This window comes from Neopsephotus bourkii, unplaced genomic scaffold, assembly GCF_033783945.1.
Source record: "Neopsephotus bourkii isolate Nb327-2 ecotype Australia unplaced genomic scaffold, CSIRO-AGI_Nbou_v1 NB_1728, whole genome shotgun sequence".
Lineage (NCBI taxonomy): Eukaryota > Metazoa > Chordata > Aves > Psittaciformes > Psittacidae > Neopsephotus > Neopsephotus bourkii.
Genome location: NW_026902202.1, coordinates 601,156 through 622,691, shown reverse-complemented (window position 1 = coordinate 622,691; position 21,536 = coordinate 601,156). Strand labels below are relative to the sequence as shown.

At 37.1% G+C, this 21,536-nt stretch overlaps 1 protein-coding gene across 1 annotated transcript in view; it reads right to left on the bottom strand.

Moving 5' to 3' along the window:
* The window catches only part of DLG5 (discs large MAGUK scaffold protein 5), a 110,548-nt gene that overhangs the window by 46,670 nt on the left and 42,342 nt on the right, over positions 1–21,536 (bottom strand). Inside the window, exons 3-5 of the mRNA XM_061376671.1 lie at positions 11,203–11,368; positions 6,047–6,190; positions 3,188–3,371 (exon numbers count right to left, since the gene is read on the bottom strand). Coding sequence (XP_061232655.1) covers positions 3,188–3,371; positions 6,047–6,190; positions 11,203–11,368 — 494 coding nt within the window. The remainder of the gene's footprint in view (positions 1–3,187; positions 3,372–6,046; positions 6,191–11,202; positions 11,369–21,536) is intronic.

Below are 21,536 nucleotides of genomic sequence, written 5' to 3'. Positions count from 1 at the left end.
TTGCTAACAGCAGCTATAAACCCCACGTTGTTTTCAACATACTTGGCAGTTTCAGCAAAAGGTGATAGTTATTTGATGACCAAAACTATAGCGGTAATTTAGGACGTGACCACGAGGTGGCATTCATGACAGGTTGCCTGTATCCTCCATGAACGAATTAAATAATTTAAAACTTCAGAATAAAATCTATGCTATATGTGTTACACACGGAGGCATATATTTTAATATTCATACAATATTTCATCTGAGAACTACCCACAGAGGTCTGTGTCTCAAAAGCTATTCATAAAATATGAACAGGAAGAGGAAAATCCATTTAATCATTAATAAATTTTGACCTGAATCTCCGTTTCAAACTAATTTCCATCGACATAAGAATCCTATTGTAAATAGCAGCATTGATCATGAATGACCAGCCACAACAACAGAAGCCTCTAATGAGCTTCAACAAATCTCTCCCTTCTTCCGTCTTAAAGGTAAAAAAAAGTACCTGAAATGAGGCTTTACCTTTTCTTGCCCCCACCCTTTATCTTTAATGTGATGCTCATTTTTTCCTGCTTCTGTGTTTTAATTTAAAATCTGACTTGATGGAGTGCTGGGAAGAAACAGGAATGCTCTATGTAAAGATGTGACAAGAACTTATATAATCTCAACATCAGCCTACAAAGTTATGTCTCTTAACTATCTGAAAATAAACAGCATTAAAAAATTTGGAAGAAACGGACAGAAACATAAACTCTATAAAATGTGCAAACCAAACACATAGCAACTACCCTGTGTGCACAAATCGGCTCCTCATCTTCTTTTGTGTCTTATATTCACAGTAAGAACCAGTTCCTGAACATGGAAGAACATGGAAGAACATGGATGCCTGCAGACCAGAAGGAAAGAAGACTGAAAGAGACTGCCTGATTGCTTTCAGGAAAATACTTCTCTACAGAGGCAATGTGAGAGAGAGGAAGTTCTTCCACCTAACAGTGGTCTCCTTTAACTAACCAAGACATGTAGAATGGGTGAGTTACTGTTCATAAGACTGTCCTGGAACAATGCTGCACTTCGGCTAGAGTCTCATGGGCATGGCAATTTCCGCATACATCCCTATCCTCAGTGGACTCAGCAGTATAACCTGCACAGAGTTGGACCCAGGATTAGCTGGCACGCTTTACAGAACCATTTCAGATAGGCTAAACGTGATAACTGTAGGCATACATAAAGTGTAAACAGACACTGTTTTAAACAAGGTCAAGAGGGCAGTTCTGAAGACTACTTCCGAAAGCAATTTGAGAACAGGTTTGAGAACCAAGATTTGAGAATCCAAACACAAACAAGCCACTTCTCACTGCCTGAAGCAGTGGAACTTTTTTTTTTTTTTTTTGCTTATACCACACAAGATAATTAAAGAAAAAAAAAAGATGAACATACGAGAAATTGGATAGAATTCAGCATAAACTTGCTAACAGAGATTTGATGGAGGAAGACAGAAACACCATAAACAGGAAGCAGTGTAATAATGGTGTCCCATTCAAAATCCCAGTCTGAGAAAAAGTAAATAGTCCCAGCTGGACCAAGGAAGACAGCCATGGCAACAGGAAACTTCATAGACAAGCAGAGAAACTAATGGCTGGTCAGCTGCTATCTAGCAAATCCATGACAATCCCACATGAAGAATAACCTGATGAAAAGTTTTTGCTCCCTGAAGCCACCATGATATTGTGTTTTGCTACAGCCTTAAAACGAAACAACTCATCAGAGGAATCAACACAGAGTTAGACTAATACAGATGAGAAATGACACAGACAAGATAAAGACTCTTGGCGCCCCTTCAAGACACTATGATTCACTGTGACATGCTGAGAATTGGAGTTAGACAACTTTCTCACCAAGTGGAATGTACAAGTTTTCTTTAAAAGTTTAATGTTGATGTTGACATGAGACTGAATTTCTTTAAATACTGACAGTGATACTTCAGCCTCCTTCCGTGCTGCCAGATAGTTTCAAATTTCAGACCGGAACCTCAAAATATCACAGAATTCTCTTAGAGTTTTTACATTCCTGCTTTACAGACCCAGAAACTGAGGCACAGAAGAATGAATGGCCAGGTTTACACAGCAAACCATTTCTGCCATCTTCCAAACCAAGCCACTAAATCATTTTACAGCAGAATTCTCAAGGTAAGTGTTAGATGAAGGGATCAAAAGGAAATACAAATCTTCACTCCTCTTTGCACTGCCCTCAAGCACCTCCCAGAATGTCATTCAGTATATCCAGCTTGCTATGACCTTTGCCCTTCCTACCCTAGCAAATAATTATTTTTGTTTTGTTTCTGAAGCCTAATGTTTGACTTGCAAGTTTGACCTGTAAATCAGCCTACACAGTTAACTAAGATATTCCGTTTAACTATTCCACGTTACTGTGACTGTTCTAACTAAATTACCAGACTTTTCAGTAGGGGTACCATGGTATGACCAGTTGCTCCTTACTATTGATTATCTTTCTCCAGAACATGTGACAATGTTGGCCTGAAGACAGCTTGTTATATAGTTCTGATATGTCCACCCGTTCCAGTCCTGAAAAATTTCTTTTCTTGTTTGAAGTTCAAAAACATTCATCAACCTGTAGCTTTGTTCTAACTGAATAGTGTCTGAAAGTCTAAATAACCAAACATAGCTCATTCCCCTAACCTTTACAAAGTCACTAGAATAATGATTTTAAAAAAACAAGTCTCTGTCACTCTTTTTTTAATTGTGATTCTTTTCAAAAAAACAAAACCAATAGCATGCAAGTTTAAAGCTAGCCCTGTCCCACAAAACCCTCTACGGAAATAGTTACCTTTTTAATCACTTTGCAACTTCAAGCTAGGTTTTTGATGCCTCTCCACCCACTTAAAAAGCCATCATACATATACAATCTCCCTCACGTAGAGTTTTTTCATCTCTGCATCAAAATTTTTTAATACCATCTAGTATGCTATATCTCTTGTCCTCTTTCACAGCTAGACACAGAAAATCAATTAGTATGCAAGATCTTATTTTCTCCCCTAGTACTGTAAAATTTAAGGCAGATGTTTCAGAATCAGTAATAAATACATAAAAGACAGCGACACCGTGCATTTGGTTTTACTGAGTTATTTATCAAAGGGAAGAGTTCATGATCTCTTCTAGCATGTACACTACAAGAGATAGCTTACCTGCTGCTGCTGTGTGCGCAAGTCCATTATCTCCTTCTGATCCTCATCGTGAAGCCTCTTCATTTCCTCACACGACTGCTGGAGATGATTATGTTCTCGTACCAACTGCGTGTTTTTCCTCTTCAAGGTATCCATGTCCTCCTTCAGCTGCGACTGGTCACTCAGCAGCCGACTGTGTAATGTGCTGTCATGACACACAAAAGAATGGTCTTAAGGGCCAATTTGCAAAGACAAAGTCCTGGGCTAAGTAATTTCAAGGATGTTCCATACCTAGAAAGCAGGTCAAACTAACTCAGTTTTGCATATTTAAATACACCAAAGACCAGGGAAAATATGTATCAGAAACAAACAGGAACGTAAGTATGAAAATACGCAAAAGTACACTGTACTCTTACACTGCGTCAGAAGAGATGATGGATTTATGCTACCCATCAATGCCATTTCATAGGCATTGCAAAAGCAAGCAGATAAACAAACAAAAATCATGTAATGCAAGAGCAATATGATCCTGGAGATAATAGGAATTATTCCATTAATCACCTCCACTTTCTCTTGGGCCCCTTGGCTGAGCAGCAACTAGTCAAATTACAAATGAAAACTCAAAAAACTTCTTGTATGCTACTGCTTTTTTTAAGAAAAAAGCAAAACACAAACTAACAAAAAACCCCACAAGCAACAAAAACACACTATGTAAGTTTCAACTACATCCAGGCAGGTAAAAAGCTTAAAATTAAAATCAAAAATTAAACAATTGACAGCCACGTAAGGAAGCTATCATTCAGGTTATAGATCAAGGTAGCATTCCAAAATTAGACCAGATCACTGCTGAAAAAGAGTATAAGAATCAACTGAATATATTTTCTACTGCAGATAAAACGAAGAGTAGCATTTGGATACTGACAAGTATTTTTGTTATTGAAACAGAGTTATTCAAAATGGACTCTCACACCTGCTGGTAAAACGGTTAAAGTTAATACAAAACAAACAATAAACCCAAATCAAAACAGGAAAAAAAAATCAACAATAACCCCTACAAACAAAAATGCATCTCCCCTCCCCCCCCCAAAAAAACACCAAAAAACCCATCACATAACAAGACAGAAATTAATAGAACCAGTTTACATTTTAAGATACTTTTTATTTCTTTCTTCTGAACTGAAATACCATTTCTACACAGTGCTACCCCAAAGCATTAAAAAGTTTTTTTACTTATAAAAGGACATAGCTTTTACATGTAGGTTATTAATATGCTGTTATTCAGATTTTGTTGGAAATTATAAAATTCTTTGGAATGGTAACTTTTAAAAAAAAACAACTAAAAACTTGGTGGTTTAAGAATTACTGCAGGAGAAAAAAAATACTTGAATAGCATATTCTTCTCAATTCCTTCGTTTACCCCAAAAATTATTCATAGGAGAAACAGTAACTGCATGCATGGATTTCAATATGTGTTGCCATGTTTCAGGCACTTAAACTGCAACCGTGAATTTCAGCATCCCTGAAGTTTAAAGTACGAAACTGAATTATTCCAATCCAAGTAAATAAGTTCTTAGACTAAAAATAACTACCTTTGAATCAGTTAAAATTTGCTATACTGTCTTCTGACCAGATAATCTTAGTCTGTAGAACAGTACAAATGCAAAAACTTGTACCTATGCATCATTTTGCAGAAGCCTAAATTGTTGGTCTCTGAGGAATATGCCTATATTCTTGGTATACTTGAGTACTTCAATCAAGTGCTCTATCTTTTAAAACTAGATTTTCTCCTAATATGAGATAGTAAATCCTTTCACACTATTATGGAAGTACTGATACAGTCAGAGTGTAAAACAGTATGGTTTTAGGGACTACAGAACATCTAAAAAAGGTGAGCAAAACACCTTCTCTTTTTTTGTATGAAGAATAGAAGTGCTTCATGTCATCACTGGACAGTTTTAGGTAATTCAGCTTTCAAAACAATCCATCTACAAGGTACAGAACATTAATGCTTTGCACAGAATTCACTAGGAAATTGAAGTACTTGAAAATCGTTAAATGAAACCTGGAATAAGGCTCTTTGTAAAGATGCTACAGAATTTGCTACATCTGCACCTGTTGACAACCTTTAATGCAATTTTCAGGTTTTGGAAGAAAACCGTAAGGAAACAGCGCCTATCTTGGAAGGCTTGAAGAACTGTGGGCACAAGCACTATGTAAGAGCTAGGAGCACCCCCACATAAACATATGCTGTCATTAAATACTAGTCATACTTTATAGTGTAGATTTAAGTGAAATAAGCTTCATACTAAAAATTTATCCGCATTTCAATTTCAGAGCTGTCTTCCTTTAAGGAGAAACACAGAATCATAGAATGGTTAGGGTTCCTACTTGCATCAACAACTGATTTTGAAACGGAAATACATTCTAGAAGTATTCACCATTTCCTCCCTATTTTATTGCATTTTCATAAATGCTTACTATTGGTCTAAAGCTGTGTTAAAATTTACACAAATCAGCATGAGCTATCATAACATATTACAAAGAGTAAGACATTACATTCTCTTGCATTATACTCTGCTCTCCAGCCTGACAGCAAAAACTATTGGACTGTAATTGCAAGACAGTAATTAAGCTTTCCTTGTTGATCCCATCAAGACATAAGGGATTTCTTATCTCAAATTCCTAAAAGTAAAACAAGCAATCCATACTTTATCATTTCAAATAGCCCAGAAATATTTTATCTGATTCAGGCAAACATTAATCTTGCAATTTAAAGTGGAAAAATCTAAAAAAAGAAAAAATTGATTACCATGCTCTAATACTTTATGACCTAGCACAGACTAGTAAACTCTTACCTTGTACAGCTTTACTCATACTTACTGATAAAAATCTGCCTCTTTTGCTGCTTCTTCACACCTTTTAAGTGTCTTGGTGTGTTGGTTCTGCAGAGACTGTAGGTCTGACATGGCTTTCATGCACTGTATCTTCAGCCTTTCATAATCATGATTTGGTTTTGGACTAGGCCTAGCATGTAAAAAGAAGTCAAGCATCAGTTCTTAAAGAGAACGGAAAGACTAGGAAATTAATATTCAATAAAAAATAGTATCACACATCTGTTGACACTTCGGCTATATTATGTTTTAATTTAAATACTGTTTCACATTAAGATGAAACCACATTAAGTTGAAGCCACATTAAGATGCAACCACGAAAATTGCTTTACCAGAATTATCTTATTAGATGAAATGTTTCAGTATAAAGCTAACACAATACATGTTAGCTTCATGCATATTCACATCGTTAGCTTCAGTTTTTATACTGAAACATTATCATCTAATAATGAGACAATTCTGTCTATCTCCAAAACTGCAAAAAATAGTAATGAGTGCACATGTATCTCTCTTCTGAGCAGGAGGGTTACCACAGAGCAGAATTGTCACTTGATAGAAGAATAAGTCAATCGCAAATTTTGTTCAAATAATTATTAATCAAATATAAACTCCAGTAAGGAATTTTCAGTAAGATGAACAAAGTGAAAGACAAAATAATTCAAAAGAAGATTTTTGACTTTTTTTTTTTTTTTTTTAGTATATCGTGATGATTGGGAGAGGAGAAATTTTCTAAAATAATCTACCTTGTCTAACAATTGACCAACAGAGATTATGTATAGTACGTGTAGTCCTTGCACATGATACCTTCATGTATTTATTAGGAAAAAAAACCCCACAAATCACGCAGGAAACAATTTGCAGGATTATGCCTTCTTATTTTGAAGCACTAAGCTTCTAAGACTTTAAATCGAACTGTTCCTCTCCTACACAGTCACACAATCTTTGCACCATTAAACCTTGTAGTTTCAAAATGAAGCTTCTGACAGCTGTCCCTGCATCATCTCCTAGGCGTCTCGTAAGTCCACAGGCAATGGAAAGAAAAAACACAAAAAACACAACCAAACCGAAAGAAAAACTGCTTTTTCATTTAACTGTTTATTCTCACATCAGATTTGCTCAGGTACTGCACAGATCACCCCTTCTCTCTCCCACCTCATCCTCTCCCAAACAGCTTCACTGTAAGCACAGCTTGAAAATCAATCAGAATTCTTGCTTCAAAAACAGCAACACAGATGCTGGAACTGAAACACAGCTGGCAAATGAAACAAAATGAAAATGGTTTCACACTACTGCAGTGGTGAAGGTTGTTAAAAAAAAAATGAGAAAAAAGAAATGCCAGTCACTTTTGATTCAGATACTTTTAGGCAGTGTGTATATGATATGAAGGTGGTTTTTAGCAATCCAATTACATGTGGGCTGCTGAGTGGTAAGGCCTTCAATTGTAATTCCTATCTTTCTCCCTTCTCCAGAGAAGTACTCCTGGGGAAAACAAAACCATAAAAAATTTTCCTTGACCGAGAGACTTTTACAACAATCAAAAGCCAGATTCCTATGATGTAAACAAATATTCAAGTCACACCTGCAGGGATGTCTTTTAAAGTTTTTTTTATTCACTGCTTCAGGGTGCTGAAAGTAGTACATTATTAATACCCTGTTACAGACATATTACCACCAGTGTTACTCTTTTAAAATACAATCTTAGTTAGCTTAAGTAAAAATCAATTTGAAATATTCACATCTTTAACAGAAACTCTAAAGCCCCAAGTAGACTTTAGGATGAAATTATTAAAAGTAGACACCATCTGTCCACCACAGTCATTAAAATGACAACATTAGCTTGAAGCGCAGTTTAACTCTCTGTTGAAGTGTTACATTTACGAGACCCATTAACACATGTTCATATTGAGCCTGTAATCATAAATTCATATTCATGCAAAATATTCAGTGTATGAATTTATACTAAAGGATAACTATTAGGTCACTCTCAAAGCTATGGTGAGAATTTGTTAATACAAGTCTAACATCAATCACATATATTGCTTTAGTACTAGCACTATTAAAAAAAAAAAAATCCTATAAACATATGTATACCCTGTAGGTAACCACAGAAATTATGCTACCTATTCAATGAGGAAGGAACAACAACCCTGCGTTCTACATTTCATCTACATGAAATAAAAACCATCTGAATAGCTAAAGCCATATATTCCACAGCACTGGTTCCAAGGCTTTATGTCTCAGCAAGAAAAACAGGGAAATACTTATCAAAAATAAATAAACAAAACTGTTGCAACAAAATAGTCAATTCAAATGCATGCAGTGGCTGAGTCTTTTTTAAGTAAGAACATTGGTTTTATGCTAAAATACCTCACAAAATACAGAATTATTTCAATAAAGGAAAGGTGTCAGTTACTGTTTTGGAAGCAGTGTTTCAAACGTTAACAAATTTAAAATGGTAATGTCAAAGGTCCAAGAACGTTTTTGATATTCATATACCAACTTTATAAATCCTTTACATTCCAGTGCAGTTACCCTGAGCATAAATCAAGGCCACAGTGAGACTGACATTCACATGTATCTGATGGTGATGTAAAAACTAATCCCAGAAGCAGATCCAACTTTGTGGGCAATGCCTATGCAACAACTTGAAGCATGTTATCACGTACTATTGCAACTGCACCACCAGCAACAATTCCAGACTACACTTGAAACAGTCTCTTCTCACAGGCAATTTTCAGGGATTTCATTTGTATTGCAGTTCTCTTCTACTACTACGTAAGTAATAAAGATATTTACGTCTATAAAACACACCTTGAGCACACTAAATGATTTGCTCAAATCTTTGCTTAAATCACCACAACACATGTACACATACTCATTGTCAAGTGACACGAGCACAGCATGAACAATCTTACTCCTGTCCCACAGGGCGACACATGTTCATCTGATTCAGCACATCACAATCCACTGCTGTAGCTGCTCTTCCACTGCTCTAGACTTAGTGAACACTTGCTTTTGGAAAACAGCACTTGGTTTTGCAACTGAAAGTCTTCACAGCCAGCAGAGACCAGCCAACAAATGTGTTGTGAGCTCCAAAGTTCTGAAGCACACCATCATGATGTGCATGTCAAGATTTGCCTCTACACCACCTGTGTTTGGTATGCCCATGGTTAAAGCAGCATACAAAGCCAGGAAAGACAAAGCCCTTTTTGGGTAGTAAATGTCGCCACCGAAATAGTAGTGATCTTTCCACTAATAATTCAGCGTAATAGTTGCAATATCTGGGCTCTGACTCCTGAAAGGCTGAAGATTTTATATGAGGAAAGAATGCAAAGCAAACTCAAAACAAACAAAAAAAAAACCAACACCAACAAGCTTTCAAAAACCATAGATGTGTATGTGGATGGGAGTAGTAGGTGCTTTTAAACTGAAGGAAAAAAACATCAACGAACAATATTCCTTCATTTCCCACTCTTCAAATATTTAATTGCTCGGAGGACAGCATCCTCCATCTAACACATATTGTGTAAGCACTGCCCAAATACAGTGTTTATTTTGATGAGGTTTTTTTTAAACTGTAAACACATTTTCCGCAACATACAAATCCTTCACTGGCAGCAGAAGATTGATTTGACTATTAAAGAGAAAAACTAGGGCAGTCTAGAGGACAGCTCATCAGAACTTTTATTAATAGCATCCTGGATTATGCAGAAGATTACTGTAAGCTACAAAATCCCCAATGCCTAAGCTCTAGTGACTTCAAGAAAGAAATCCCTCTGTATAAGTAAGTAACCGGAGGCTATGCAAAAGATGTTGACAATTGGCAACCTTTTCCTCTCCTGTCCCCACACTTGGGAGACCCTCAGATAGAACACAATGCTCTTAAAAGTAGCCTTCAGAACTCATGGTGGAGGGGAAAGGGGCATTAAGATGAGCATCTCAGAAGTGAGTAAAATGCCCAGATTCTCTTAATTCCAGTTCAATGGCTCAAATCTTGACCTTATCTCATAGGGACAAAAGGCCTAATTAACCACCTGACCACACAACAGATAGAGCTGAGGAAGTAAGATACAAACAAAAATAAAACATTGAAGTTCAGAGAAATTATGCATCATGGGAACACCTCCCAGAAAATCTGTGCTTTGCTTTTATTTCAGATTCAGTGACAATTTTTTCCAAGGTTCAAAAAATGTCGTTTTACATGTGCTTACTGTAGGTAAAAAGTACCTGCTCAGTGTGACCAAAGTCACATTTATAAACACCAGCAGATCTTTAACCCTCTAAAATAAATCAATTCTGCTTACTACCCAATAAAACCCTTATCTACAATTAACCCATACTCTCCCTGCGTACTATCTTCCTCATAACTTATTAACCCTCAAATCAGAATGAGCTGCATAAGGCTGCTGGCCATTAACTGACTTTGAACACAGTTTAATTTGGCCTCACCCGTAACTTCTCAGTGGAGGGTATTTCTTTACTCTCAAAATGTTAATGCTACACAGTCCCCCAGTACATGTGTAACATAAAGCTTAGCTCCTAGAAATCATGTATCCCCCCTCAATGGTAGTCCAAACCTCTCTCCCTTTGCAGAGGCACAGACATAGCTGAAATTTTTTTTCCTCTCCTAATTTCTGTCCTCCAGCCAAGTATTCAGAGCTATTTGCCTTTCTTCTCCTTGCTTTCAAAACAGCAAATGCTTCAGCCACTGTCATCTTCCCACAGCACAGCCTAGGAGGCCTAAACAACTTTTTGCTTTCTTCTCTCAACACAGAGATAAGCCTGACTCCCTTCATTCTCACAGTAAAATTATGTAGAAAGTGGGAACAGGCATTCAACAGGCAGCTCTTAAACCTGGATGCAGTCACCTACGTACACACAAACCACCAGAATGCTAGTTAACAAGCAACATACATGAATTGCAATATCCTTGCTGCTTTACAGGCAAGCAGGAGACAGGACACTTAAAAATACTACTGAGGACTAAATACTACTGAGGACTAAATTACACACACATCACCAGGATGCAAGTTACCAAGCAACATACATGAATTGCAACATCCTTGCTGCTTTACAGGCAAGCAGGAGACAGGACACTTGAAAAAACTACTGAGGACTAAACTGTTACATTTCCTTTATTTTTACCTGCAGTCATCAAAAGTTGATCCAGGAGATGAAAGTGCAAGTCGCTTGCGCAGCTCATCCCTCTCTCGAGTTACCTGACGGAGCTGATACAATACCGTTTCCAGCTTCTCACTCATCTGTCTCGTGTCTATTACAGGCGGTGGAGATGATGCTTTACCAGTCGTACCTGACCAAGAGACAAATAACTGGCAGTCAGCACTCCTCAAAAGAATACAACTTCACTAAAGAAGTTAATGTTAATTTAAAAAATCCTGTTCAAAAACGAAACATCATCAGTGAGTTGATACAAAAATAAATCCAGTCAGATCCCATGCTGGCAGAAAGGCCCCACCTGTGTTGCAAGTTAGGCTTGTATGAGTAGGTTACTCACTTACTCAAGAGCTTGTAAATTGCCTAAAAGGCAAGGCAAGGCCAGTTCTCAGTCACAACTGTAAAGACCTCAGAAACTATCGTAGTGACAGAAGCCACAGGTACGAAGTTATTTCCAGTAAAAAATCATGTCTTATTTCTAAAGAAACCCAGTGAATTTCACAGTCATCAATATACCCATGCAACTGCCGAGAAACTGCAACAACACGGAGGCTCTATTCTGCTATGTGCTACTGCTAACATTTATTTTTAATGCAGTTCTATGCTTTCACATGTTGCAATTCAATTTGTCCAGTATGTGAGGTTAAATGGGCTTCATGTTTAACAACATTGGCTAAAACAAGCACATTACAATCACTGCAACTGGACTACATATCAAATTTCTTCTAAGAGGCAGTCACACATTAAAGAGTATTGTGGGATCTTTTAGTTCTCACCTTTCTTAGTATCAGAGATGAATGATGATGCCTACTGTCATCTCATACAGCTATACCAATACAAAGAGGTCTTATTCCACCTGAGAGATGAAAGCCTTCTATGTTGCTTCACAACATGTAGACAATTAATCGAACTGTACTTTTAGTTGTGCTTATTTTAATCCCAGACACGTAGAATCATAGAACATTTAGGGCTGGAAAGGACTGTAAGATCATCTAGTTCCGACCCCCTGTCATTGGTAGGGTTGCCTCACACTAGACCATGAGGGCAAACTCGAAGATATAGGTCACAGATGTGAAACTTAAAGGCCTAAATGAATACAAGAGACTACTATTTTATTCTTGAAATAGTCTGCATAATTATATAATTGAAACAAGTTTCTGACATATGTGTTAACTTATTTGGATGCACCTTTATTATGCCTTTTTCTATGCAAAGAAACAAAAGATACAATAGTAAAATAATGTTCTCTGATCACAGACTTCTCAGAGAAAGAATTTCAAACAAAGTTATTTCACCTAACCAAATAATAATGAGCTGCATGGACTGTTTTTTTATCTTTAAACACAGTTCAGGAAAGTATTGCAAAATGCAAAAACTTCCTCCAACTTTTCAGTAGAACTACCTGTGCTTTAAGGTTCCCACACCAAAATAACTTCAAGGTCATACATACAACATCTAAAATAATAGAATCCCAGTTCTTATTCATTTGAGTTGTTACTGTAATTCTGTAATGAGACTTTATGAGCACAGACTGTTCTTTTAACCTAACTATTGCATAATAATGTATGTTAATGCACTAATAGCTAACTGAAGAAATGAAAAACTGCAGGAACAGAATGCATCTCTAGAAAGACACAAGCTCACATCTCTCAAAATAATTCTCAATGAAGGCTGCATTTAGGCTTTCTCCTACTACTTTGTTTTATTCCTCCATCCAGATGGAGCCACTTCATCCATAAGAACTAAAGACCTCACACTTTCAAAATGTAGTTATCTTTTCTTTTTCCAATATAAGAACCATTCTGCATAATTTTTAAGGCAAGGTTATACAAAATCCAGTAATAACGCAAATATGCTATCTTAGGCTCACAATACAGGAGGGAATAAATAGGAGAAAAACCCTAAATGGAGACATAAAAGGAGTCGTAATAGATATCCATTTGGAACAGAATCATAGAATCATAAAATCATAGAGTAGTTTGGGTTGGAAGGGACCTTCAAAGGTCATCTAGTTCAACCCCCCTTGCAGTGAGCAGGGACATCTTCAACTAGGTTAAGTTGCTCAGAACCTGGCCTTTAACGTCTCCAGGGATGAAGCACCTCCCTGGGCAACCTCTTCCAGTATTTTACCATCATCATTGTAAAGAACTTTTTCCTCACATCCAGCCTGAATCTTCCCTTTTAGTTTAAAACCATTACCCCGCACCCTACTGCAAACAGGCCCTGTTAAAATGTCTCTCCCCATCTTTCTTATAGGCCACTTATAAGAACTGAAAGGCCGCAATAACATCTCCCCAGAGTATTCTCTTCTCCAGGCTGAACAATCCCAATTCCCCTCAGCCTTTCCTTATAGGAGAGGTGCTCCATCCTCCTGCCCATTTTTGTGGCACTGTCCAAGAGGTCCATTGTCTTTCCTGTACTGAGGACTCCAAATCCTCATGTGTCAGGTGGACTAAGGCCAGTACTGGAGGTGAAGTCTCACCAGAGCAAAGCAAAGGGGCAAAATCACCTCCCTCAACCTGCTGGTCACACTTTTTTGGATGCAGCCAAGATACAATTTGCCTTAGATCAGTGAGTGGGGAATTTCATAAACAAACAAACAAAAAAAGTAAAGACAGACAAACCTAACTGAGGTACTGACAGGCTGCATGATCTTGGGTAAATTCAGTGGTAACCTGCACATCTTCTCACTTGACCTGATAAATCAGAATATGGATAACAGTGAAAAGGTACCCTTCTCATCCTTACAGAGATATTCAAAAGCTTATATGCCATCCTGGGGCTGTTTGTGAGCCCAGTTAAACAGGATGTGAAGGGCACAAGAGGAAGAAGGACATAATGGAGATAAATAAAGAATGCTGGTGTGCTTTACGTTGAGGAAAAGGCGCTGAATTAATAACAGTCTATCACTAACATCACTATCAACTCTAGTACCAGTTCCATGGACAATATGTCTGCTCCTGTCTGCTGCATAAATCCTACACAAGCACACAATGGCTGCTCTGGAAATCTAAAACACAGTAGAAGGAGGCAAGAATTATATCCCTCTCCTCCTCCACCTCTCCTCGCCCCCTAGCTTTGACAACATCAATCTTCTTCAGGCAAGGAGAAACCTTGCGCACAGTCTCTAAACTGTGCCAAGCAAGACAAAACTGCTTTAGATAGACAGGCTAATTAACCTTATGAAAGAAGCCTTCTCAACTAATATAAAGCCATTTGTCTTAGTAACAGAAAAGTTTATTTTTGACACTTTTTACAAGTACATCAACAAATATTTTCACCTCACGTGCAATGGTAATTATTGTCAACGCATAATAAAAGCAAAAAGATGTACATCTTGTAAGTTCTGTAAAAACACAGATCAGTATGATCCAGATATTCCCCTCTTATACTTGCCAAAAAGTTTATCACTGCTTGGTTTGCTAACAGTCATTTTCAATAGTTGTACATAAGGTCTCATAAATGTTAAATCAGATCTGTGGATGCCTATTTAAAAAAAAAAAAAACAACCCCAAAAAAACCCAAAAAAAGAACAACCTCAGTAAACTACTCTTTCATCAGAAAAATCCAATACTCTTCATTTCCTTTAAAGGGGCTTTTACAGCTGAATGCTAAAAAAGCCTTTTATTGCATCTGGCATCCTGATGCAGTAGAAGGAAAGTGACCTGTGCTTCCAAGCTTCCCAGTCTTCTTCATCTGACTGAATATTTTACACAACAGTATTTCCTTTCTGCCCTCTAACTAGTGAGACTGTCTCGAAATGTACCAGCTGAAAGGCTAAATCTCTATTATCCTAATTACACCACCTTTCTCAGGCAACCTGGATTTGTGAAAATGTATTTACTGCATCTCCTGCCAGGTGCAACTCATTCATCTGCTTCAGTGAGCCTCAGAACTCATTTTTCACATAAGCTGCATTTGGACTCCAAGAAGCCAGCCATATGGAAGGAAGTCACTTCCCTGCCCAGCCTCCAGGGAAGCAGCACGCCACCAACTCCTGAAAGAGCCAAAAGCAGGGTTGGTCATGTTGGCAAAACACATTTTGCCCATCACGGAGTACAAACATTAAGTCCTGCGTAAGCACTGACTTAGTCCAAAGCAAGATTTTGCAGAATTTATATCATACATCTATAAAAGAAAAGCCTTAAAAACAGAAGCTGGAGAAATCATATCTTCCACAATTATAGTCCAAATGCTGGACTTCACAGAAACCACAAAGATTTATTATTGTAGTATATACCTAATACAATTCTTACCTGTTACTCTGATCATTAATGACTGAAGAGATAATACAGCCATACAGAAACCACTGCTCAGTTAGCTGCTTTTTTTTTTTTTTAACAAAAAAATTTTTTTTTAAACAAAACAACAAAAAAAAAAAAGCATTTTAAGAGAAACAGAGCTGGGAAAGTTGTTAAGCAGACCAAGGTGTATCATAATGTTGAATTAATACAACGTTGAGGTGGGAACTTTTAAGAAATGCCATTAATATATTTTGAATTATAATAAACTCATTACCTTTTGTGAAATGTACTTGTATGACAGGTTCAAATTAATTCAAAAGGCAATCTGTTACAAACTAACAGAATGCCTGAATTTTACGGTGATTTTTTTTAAACTCTTGTATGAATTTGTGCCAATTCTTGCATGCAAACAGGAGGCTATTCACTATACAGTAAAGCCTTTTTCACTGCTTTCTTTGATAAAAAAATAAAATCAACAGGGATGCTCAGGGTATTATTTCTTTATGGCCTTGTAAATCATGACAGAAAAAGTTGAAAAAGACTTGGAAGATGTATTGCAAAGTATGACCAGCAGGATTTCTCACGAAGCTCAGGAAGTAATGGGAAGACTTATGCCGCTATAGGAAAACGTGTACTGAAATATTTACTGTCTTTTAATAATTTATGAGGACTAGAACAAGATTATATATCAGAAGTTATCACTTAGATGCATTTATTTGGATATATCTTTAGAAGTGGTCTTGAAATAGTGGAGAGCACAGAATGGAACTGCATGCGGGTGAAATAAAATGTTAGTAAGAACAAGCAGCAGTACACTGAGAAAAAGAAACTGAGAAAGGTAAAATACTGAACTGTGGAAACAGTTTCATCTGAGAGACAGAAAACCTACTAGGTTATGAAAGCAACGAGGATCATGTAACATGCAAGGACAAAAGAATAGGTAGCACTTCAGTATTTGTTTTAATGCAGAATATAACAAGATAAACAAACTTAACAGCATGTAAAACAAACTTTCAAGCTCAGTAAGTTTGAGATTTTAGAAGGAACTTAACAGTGGTTCCAGAAAGATTAACATGAAAAAAAAATCTACAACCTAATACTGAAAAACAGCAGGGGGGGGGTGGGGTGGAAGGGGCAGACATGTCAATTCAAAAAGTCTTTGCAGAACTTTGCTGAGCTAAAATACAATAGATAGTAAAATCGGTTACCATGACCAAGGAAAACACAGCTGAAGCTCCAGAGAGCTGCCAAATGCTAAGGTATTACAGCACATAAAATACCATGAAGTGGTCAGCTATCCATTAGTGGTTCTCAAGCCCTTTGTATGCAGCAGCTTTCAGAGACCAAGAAGTAAGTCAAACTGATTCATTACAGGAAATGTTAAAAAACTCCTTCTTTATCAGTACACATCAGCAAAGGTAACTTTTTTGTTCTTACTGTTGTTGTTTTTAAATGAGGGCATCACAGCCACTGAATAATTCTTGAGTACCTCCTAAGTAACGGGTTGAGAGAACACTGTGCATGGCTGTCAACCCACAACTGCCTAGAAATGTACACCATAGAAATTAGTGATAATATTTTAAAGTTACTTAGAGTGCTTATTACTTAAGATGGCTGATTAGTAAACACACTAAAAATTACATACAGAAATTCAGGATCAATCATAGAGACATCTATGTGATTCATGAACAGAATAACATAGAAAGAGAGTGAAGTTCCTTTAAGTTTGTGGAAGAAGGTGTTTATTTCCTAACTTAAAAGCCTTACTTTCAGCAAATCAAAGAGGTATTATTCAGGTCAGAGGACAAGAAAATTACATAGGAAATAAACATATTTTAGAAAGGTTTAATTCAATCAATGAGGCCAAATTTTCTAAGAAAACTAGTACTGAATAGAGACACTGATTGGCAAGAAGGCAGAACATTGAAGGCAATCACTGCAGTGGAGAACTCTGATGTGGCGTACCAGTAGTGTTCCTACTACCTTTTTTCATTTGTGGCCTTTCAGCAGGTGTAATATTGTTACTCGTTCCTTTGTCCTATGTGTTAACTGGTGAGGTATCTTTACTAAGTATAAGTTTTATGTTAGTTAAAAAAGGCACAAAATACAGTAAGAGATTCCTATAGGCTGTCAGGAGGAAAAGAATTAAATCACTCTTTCAGACAAAGAAAGAGTGTTTATCTTTGAACGGGTGTCATAAACCACACCTGCAACTGAGCACTTCCTATGAACAGTGGAAACAATTACCTTATTATACACAGCTGTAGAAAGTGTGAAGCAATAAACTGAAATCACAACAACATAAAAGGAAAGTTGTCAAAACCGTCAACATGACAATGGGGAATGAAAGACTGCACATTGATGGGAAAGAATTATTATGTGATGAGGGGGTAATGTTTTGCTCTTGATTAAGAATTCAGGCTCTCAGATTGAGTTACTCGAATTGCAATTAGTGGAAAAATTACTTGTAAATAGGCTGTCAAGCTGATAAACTAAGCATTAAGCAAGGAAATACTATCAGTTCAAGTCAAAGTTGGACAAACCTGGTGGGGATACGTACCTCACCACCTCAGACTGCAGTGTCATAAAATTGTAGCAACGATCGTTGTGTCTGTTACAGACTGGTATGTAAATTTCATACGAAAAGGCAGTACTGGGATATGAACAGTGAAGAGGAAGAAAAAACACTTATGACTGAAAAAGTGATACCATTTGCAAAGAACTGAACAGCTGGAACAACAATAGACTCTTAAAAGATAAAGGTGGTGATATGCAATGTAGAGTGAAGAAGTTACAAGACTGATAGCTGTAATCAAAACAATGCAAAGAGATCTGGCTATGGAAAGAAGGAAATTATACATGTGGAAAAACAGAAGGCCTCTTCCATTCCAAAACCTCTCATTAGGATCTTGGTACATGTTCAAAGAACATAGGAGTATGCAACGCCTTTCTGTTAAGAACTCATCATGAAAAAACGTAACAGAGGCTATTCCCCAGAGCCATAGCCTCACTCCTGCATGCAAGTTGCTGGTTTCTATTAAACAACATCTCTGTCTCTCAAGAAAAAAAAAAAAAAAAAAAGGAAAAGAAAGTGTATTCAAGAGGGAAGGAAGAATTACACTTTTAAAGCACTGAAGGAAAACTGAAGTTTCATTATGGTACTAGGGTAGGTACAAAATAGCTCAATTCTAGAAAATATAATCCTGTCATGGCACCATACATCTTAGGTCAGTAATGCCTTATTGAAGGCTGTAAAAGTAGTATTGGATATCGCAAGTCTTGAAACATACCCTCTTAAGTCAATTCACAGAGGGTTTTCTTGTGTGACATGGGCCAGAATAATAATTTACACAGCTACTCTGAAAAGGATGGAAGAAGACTTATTTTGGAAGAAAAGAGAAGTATAAACATAAGAGATGGAAATTGGAAGTAGACAATCAAGAAATGCACAGAAACTAACAGGGATCCTCTGTGACTACTCTCCATAGCAAAGAATCTTTACTTCAGGCTGAAGTATAGCCTAAGGTGATACTTGGTTGATATATCATTTTCTGCAGATAATCTTTCAAAACACAGCCCTTCCATCTTTCCTTACAAGTCCAGCAAATTATCTGCTGGAATTTACAAAGAACATCTGGTCCAACCCTCCTGCTCAAGCCGGACGACCTAGGCCCAGTTGCCCATGACTATGTCATTTAAGTTCAGTGCACTGCTTGGTGAACATTTATCTTCAAAATGCTAAACATCAGATGAGTGAGCGCACTATACAAACTGGCACTTTTTTTTTTTTTTTTTTTACTTTTTTTTTCAAAGGGAGTCTTTATTCTTCATTCTTTTCTCTTATCATGACCAGTCAAGTGGGAGACTTGCCAGTGATTGTCACATACAGCTGTGTTACTGGTTTCTATCCTAAGTGATACTGTTGTTCCATGCTTGGCACACCAGGCACTGAATCTCCATAAATAATTATTCTGATGTCACAGACGTGGGATTGTAGCTCCAAAGAGTCTGCCGGGCACTGGGAGTGGGCAGATGTAGAATGCTTCTACTTACACACAAAAATCTTTGTCATTACTCGAGAGCAAAGAGAAAGGAAATACAGAAAGCGCATGATAATTTAATGAGCGTTTGTTTTCCTTTGGAGGGAAGAAGGTGGAGCTGAAGCACAATGGTGGGATTACAGCAGTTTATATTGTACCTCTTTTGAGAATAATTGATTATTTGCCCTCAGTACCACCAAAGCTACCTATTTTACATATGCAGCATGACCTTTATTAATACATGGGAAATGAAAAGGAAGAAATCACTGGGGGAAGAAAGAAAATATTGTCATCTAAACCAATTTTGAATAGTGAGGAAAATACACAAGAAAAACCTAAAAAGAGCAACAACTGTATTTTTATTTACATACAGACACAGAAGAAAAAAGGCAGATAGACCTATGGTCAAGACAGATAAATGTATGAAGTGGAGTTTCTTCTCCAAGGCTGCCACATAGGTAGGAAAACTGGCTTCCACTCAACTGCTTATTCTATCACATGCAGATGAAGCTGGAAGTTCATTCTTATTGCACCCCTTATGCCCTGTGAGTCCATCTAAGCAAGGGAAGAGAAAAAAAACTTGAATGACAACACAATACCCAGGATAGACTAGCCCTAAACTCTCCTATGAGTCATGTTATGCAAGTTACATCACTCCTTGTTCTCTTCTTATATTAGGACTATGACATTACTGAAGACTGAGATAACCCCAGCATATCCAGTTGTTCCCTGTAGAGAAGCTGCTCCATAAGTGTTCATCCATGCCGCTGCTCTCCATGCTGGCTGCCCTCTTCTCTTTCAATGAGAGAATCAGAACTACAAATAATGGGGCACACCATAGGTTTAGACAGTGATAAAATTATGTTCTCTCATCTTTCCCTCTTTCTTTCCAAATCCTAACACCGTGTTTTATTTATTTGACTGAGACTGATCCCATATTTTCTTAGAACTACATTTTAAAAACCAGTTGCCTTTGTACTATTCAAGTTTAGTTCTTAGACCAGGGTCTCGACAAAAAGCACATTGTTACATACATCAGCTTCATAAATTAACTCAGAAACCAGGAAGGCTTAGAACGTATACAGTCAATTTCACAACATCCTGGCTTACTTGGAAGCATTTCAAAAAAAGCTCATTTAATTAACAACACAGGTAGCAGAAGCCATCTCCAACAACAGCTAGGGTGATTAAGGTTAAGAAGATGAAGCACATGAACATATCAATCTCTAGTTACTTTTATGAACTATGGAGTCCAAAGACTCCATAGTTCATACAAATTAAAAATTGTATTATCTCTCCCTAATTAGAAGATGTTAAGATTTACTCTTTGCTTCTTTATCTGGGCTTCATCAGTGGCCTCAATACCTTTCTCATTTCTTCTGAAAAGTCAAATGTGCCTAATGCGAATCTGAGCTACTTGACAAACAAAAGCAAGGTAGACCAGAAATAAAAAATGTGTTAAATATTAATGAAAAACAGTGTTTAGAACTCAGGAATAATAAAACATATCCCTTATCTGGCCCATGTGGAAGGTCTGTGCAAGGAAATGAAAATATTCCTTTATATACATGTGTACATATAAATAACAATGTCAAACTCAACATATTCCAAAGCTTACAATGCCTCCAAACCATGAGCTACTTTTTTCACTTATACATTAACTTCACAGGCTAAATTTACCATTTCCACTGCACAGAACTACCCTTGTGAAAATGCATTCCAATGAGATGGGGATGGAGCCAGGGCGAGATGTATGCAAAATTCCTGAAACGCTATAGCAACTCAGTATTTATTGGGATTCCATTCAAAGAAGTCATACGAAGCCTTCGGGGAGCTGGCATGCAAACAGTTTCAGTTATGATGGTTTGTCATTCAACAAAATCAGACAGCATTAAAATAATCTGACTGCAACTTTGAAGTGACTTGCAAACATGTCTATTAGGATATGTTCATTAGTAGGCCAAGAAATTTTGCTGTTGATACTAGATCACATTAAAAATATTCTCTCTTGCAAAACAAG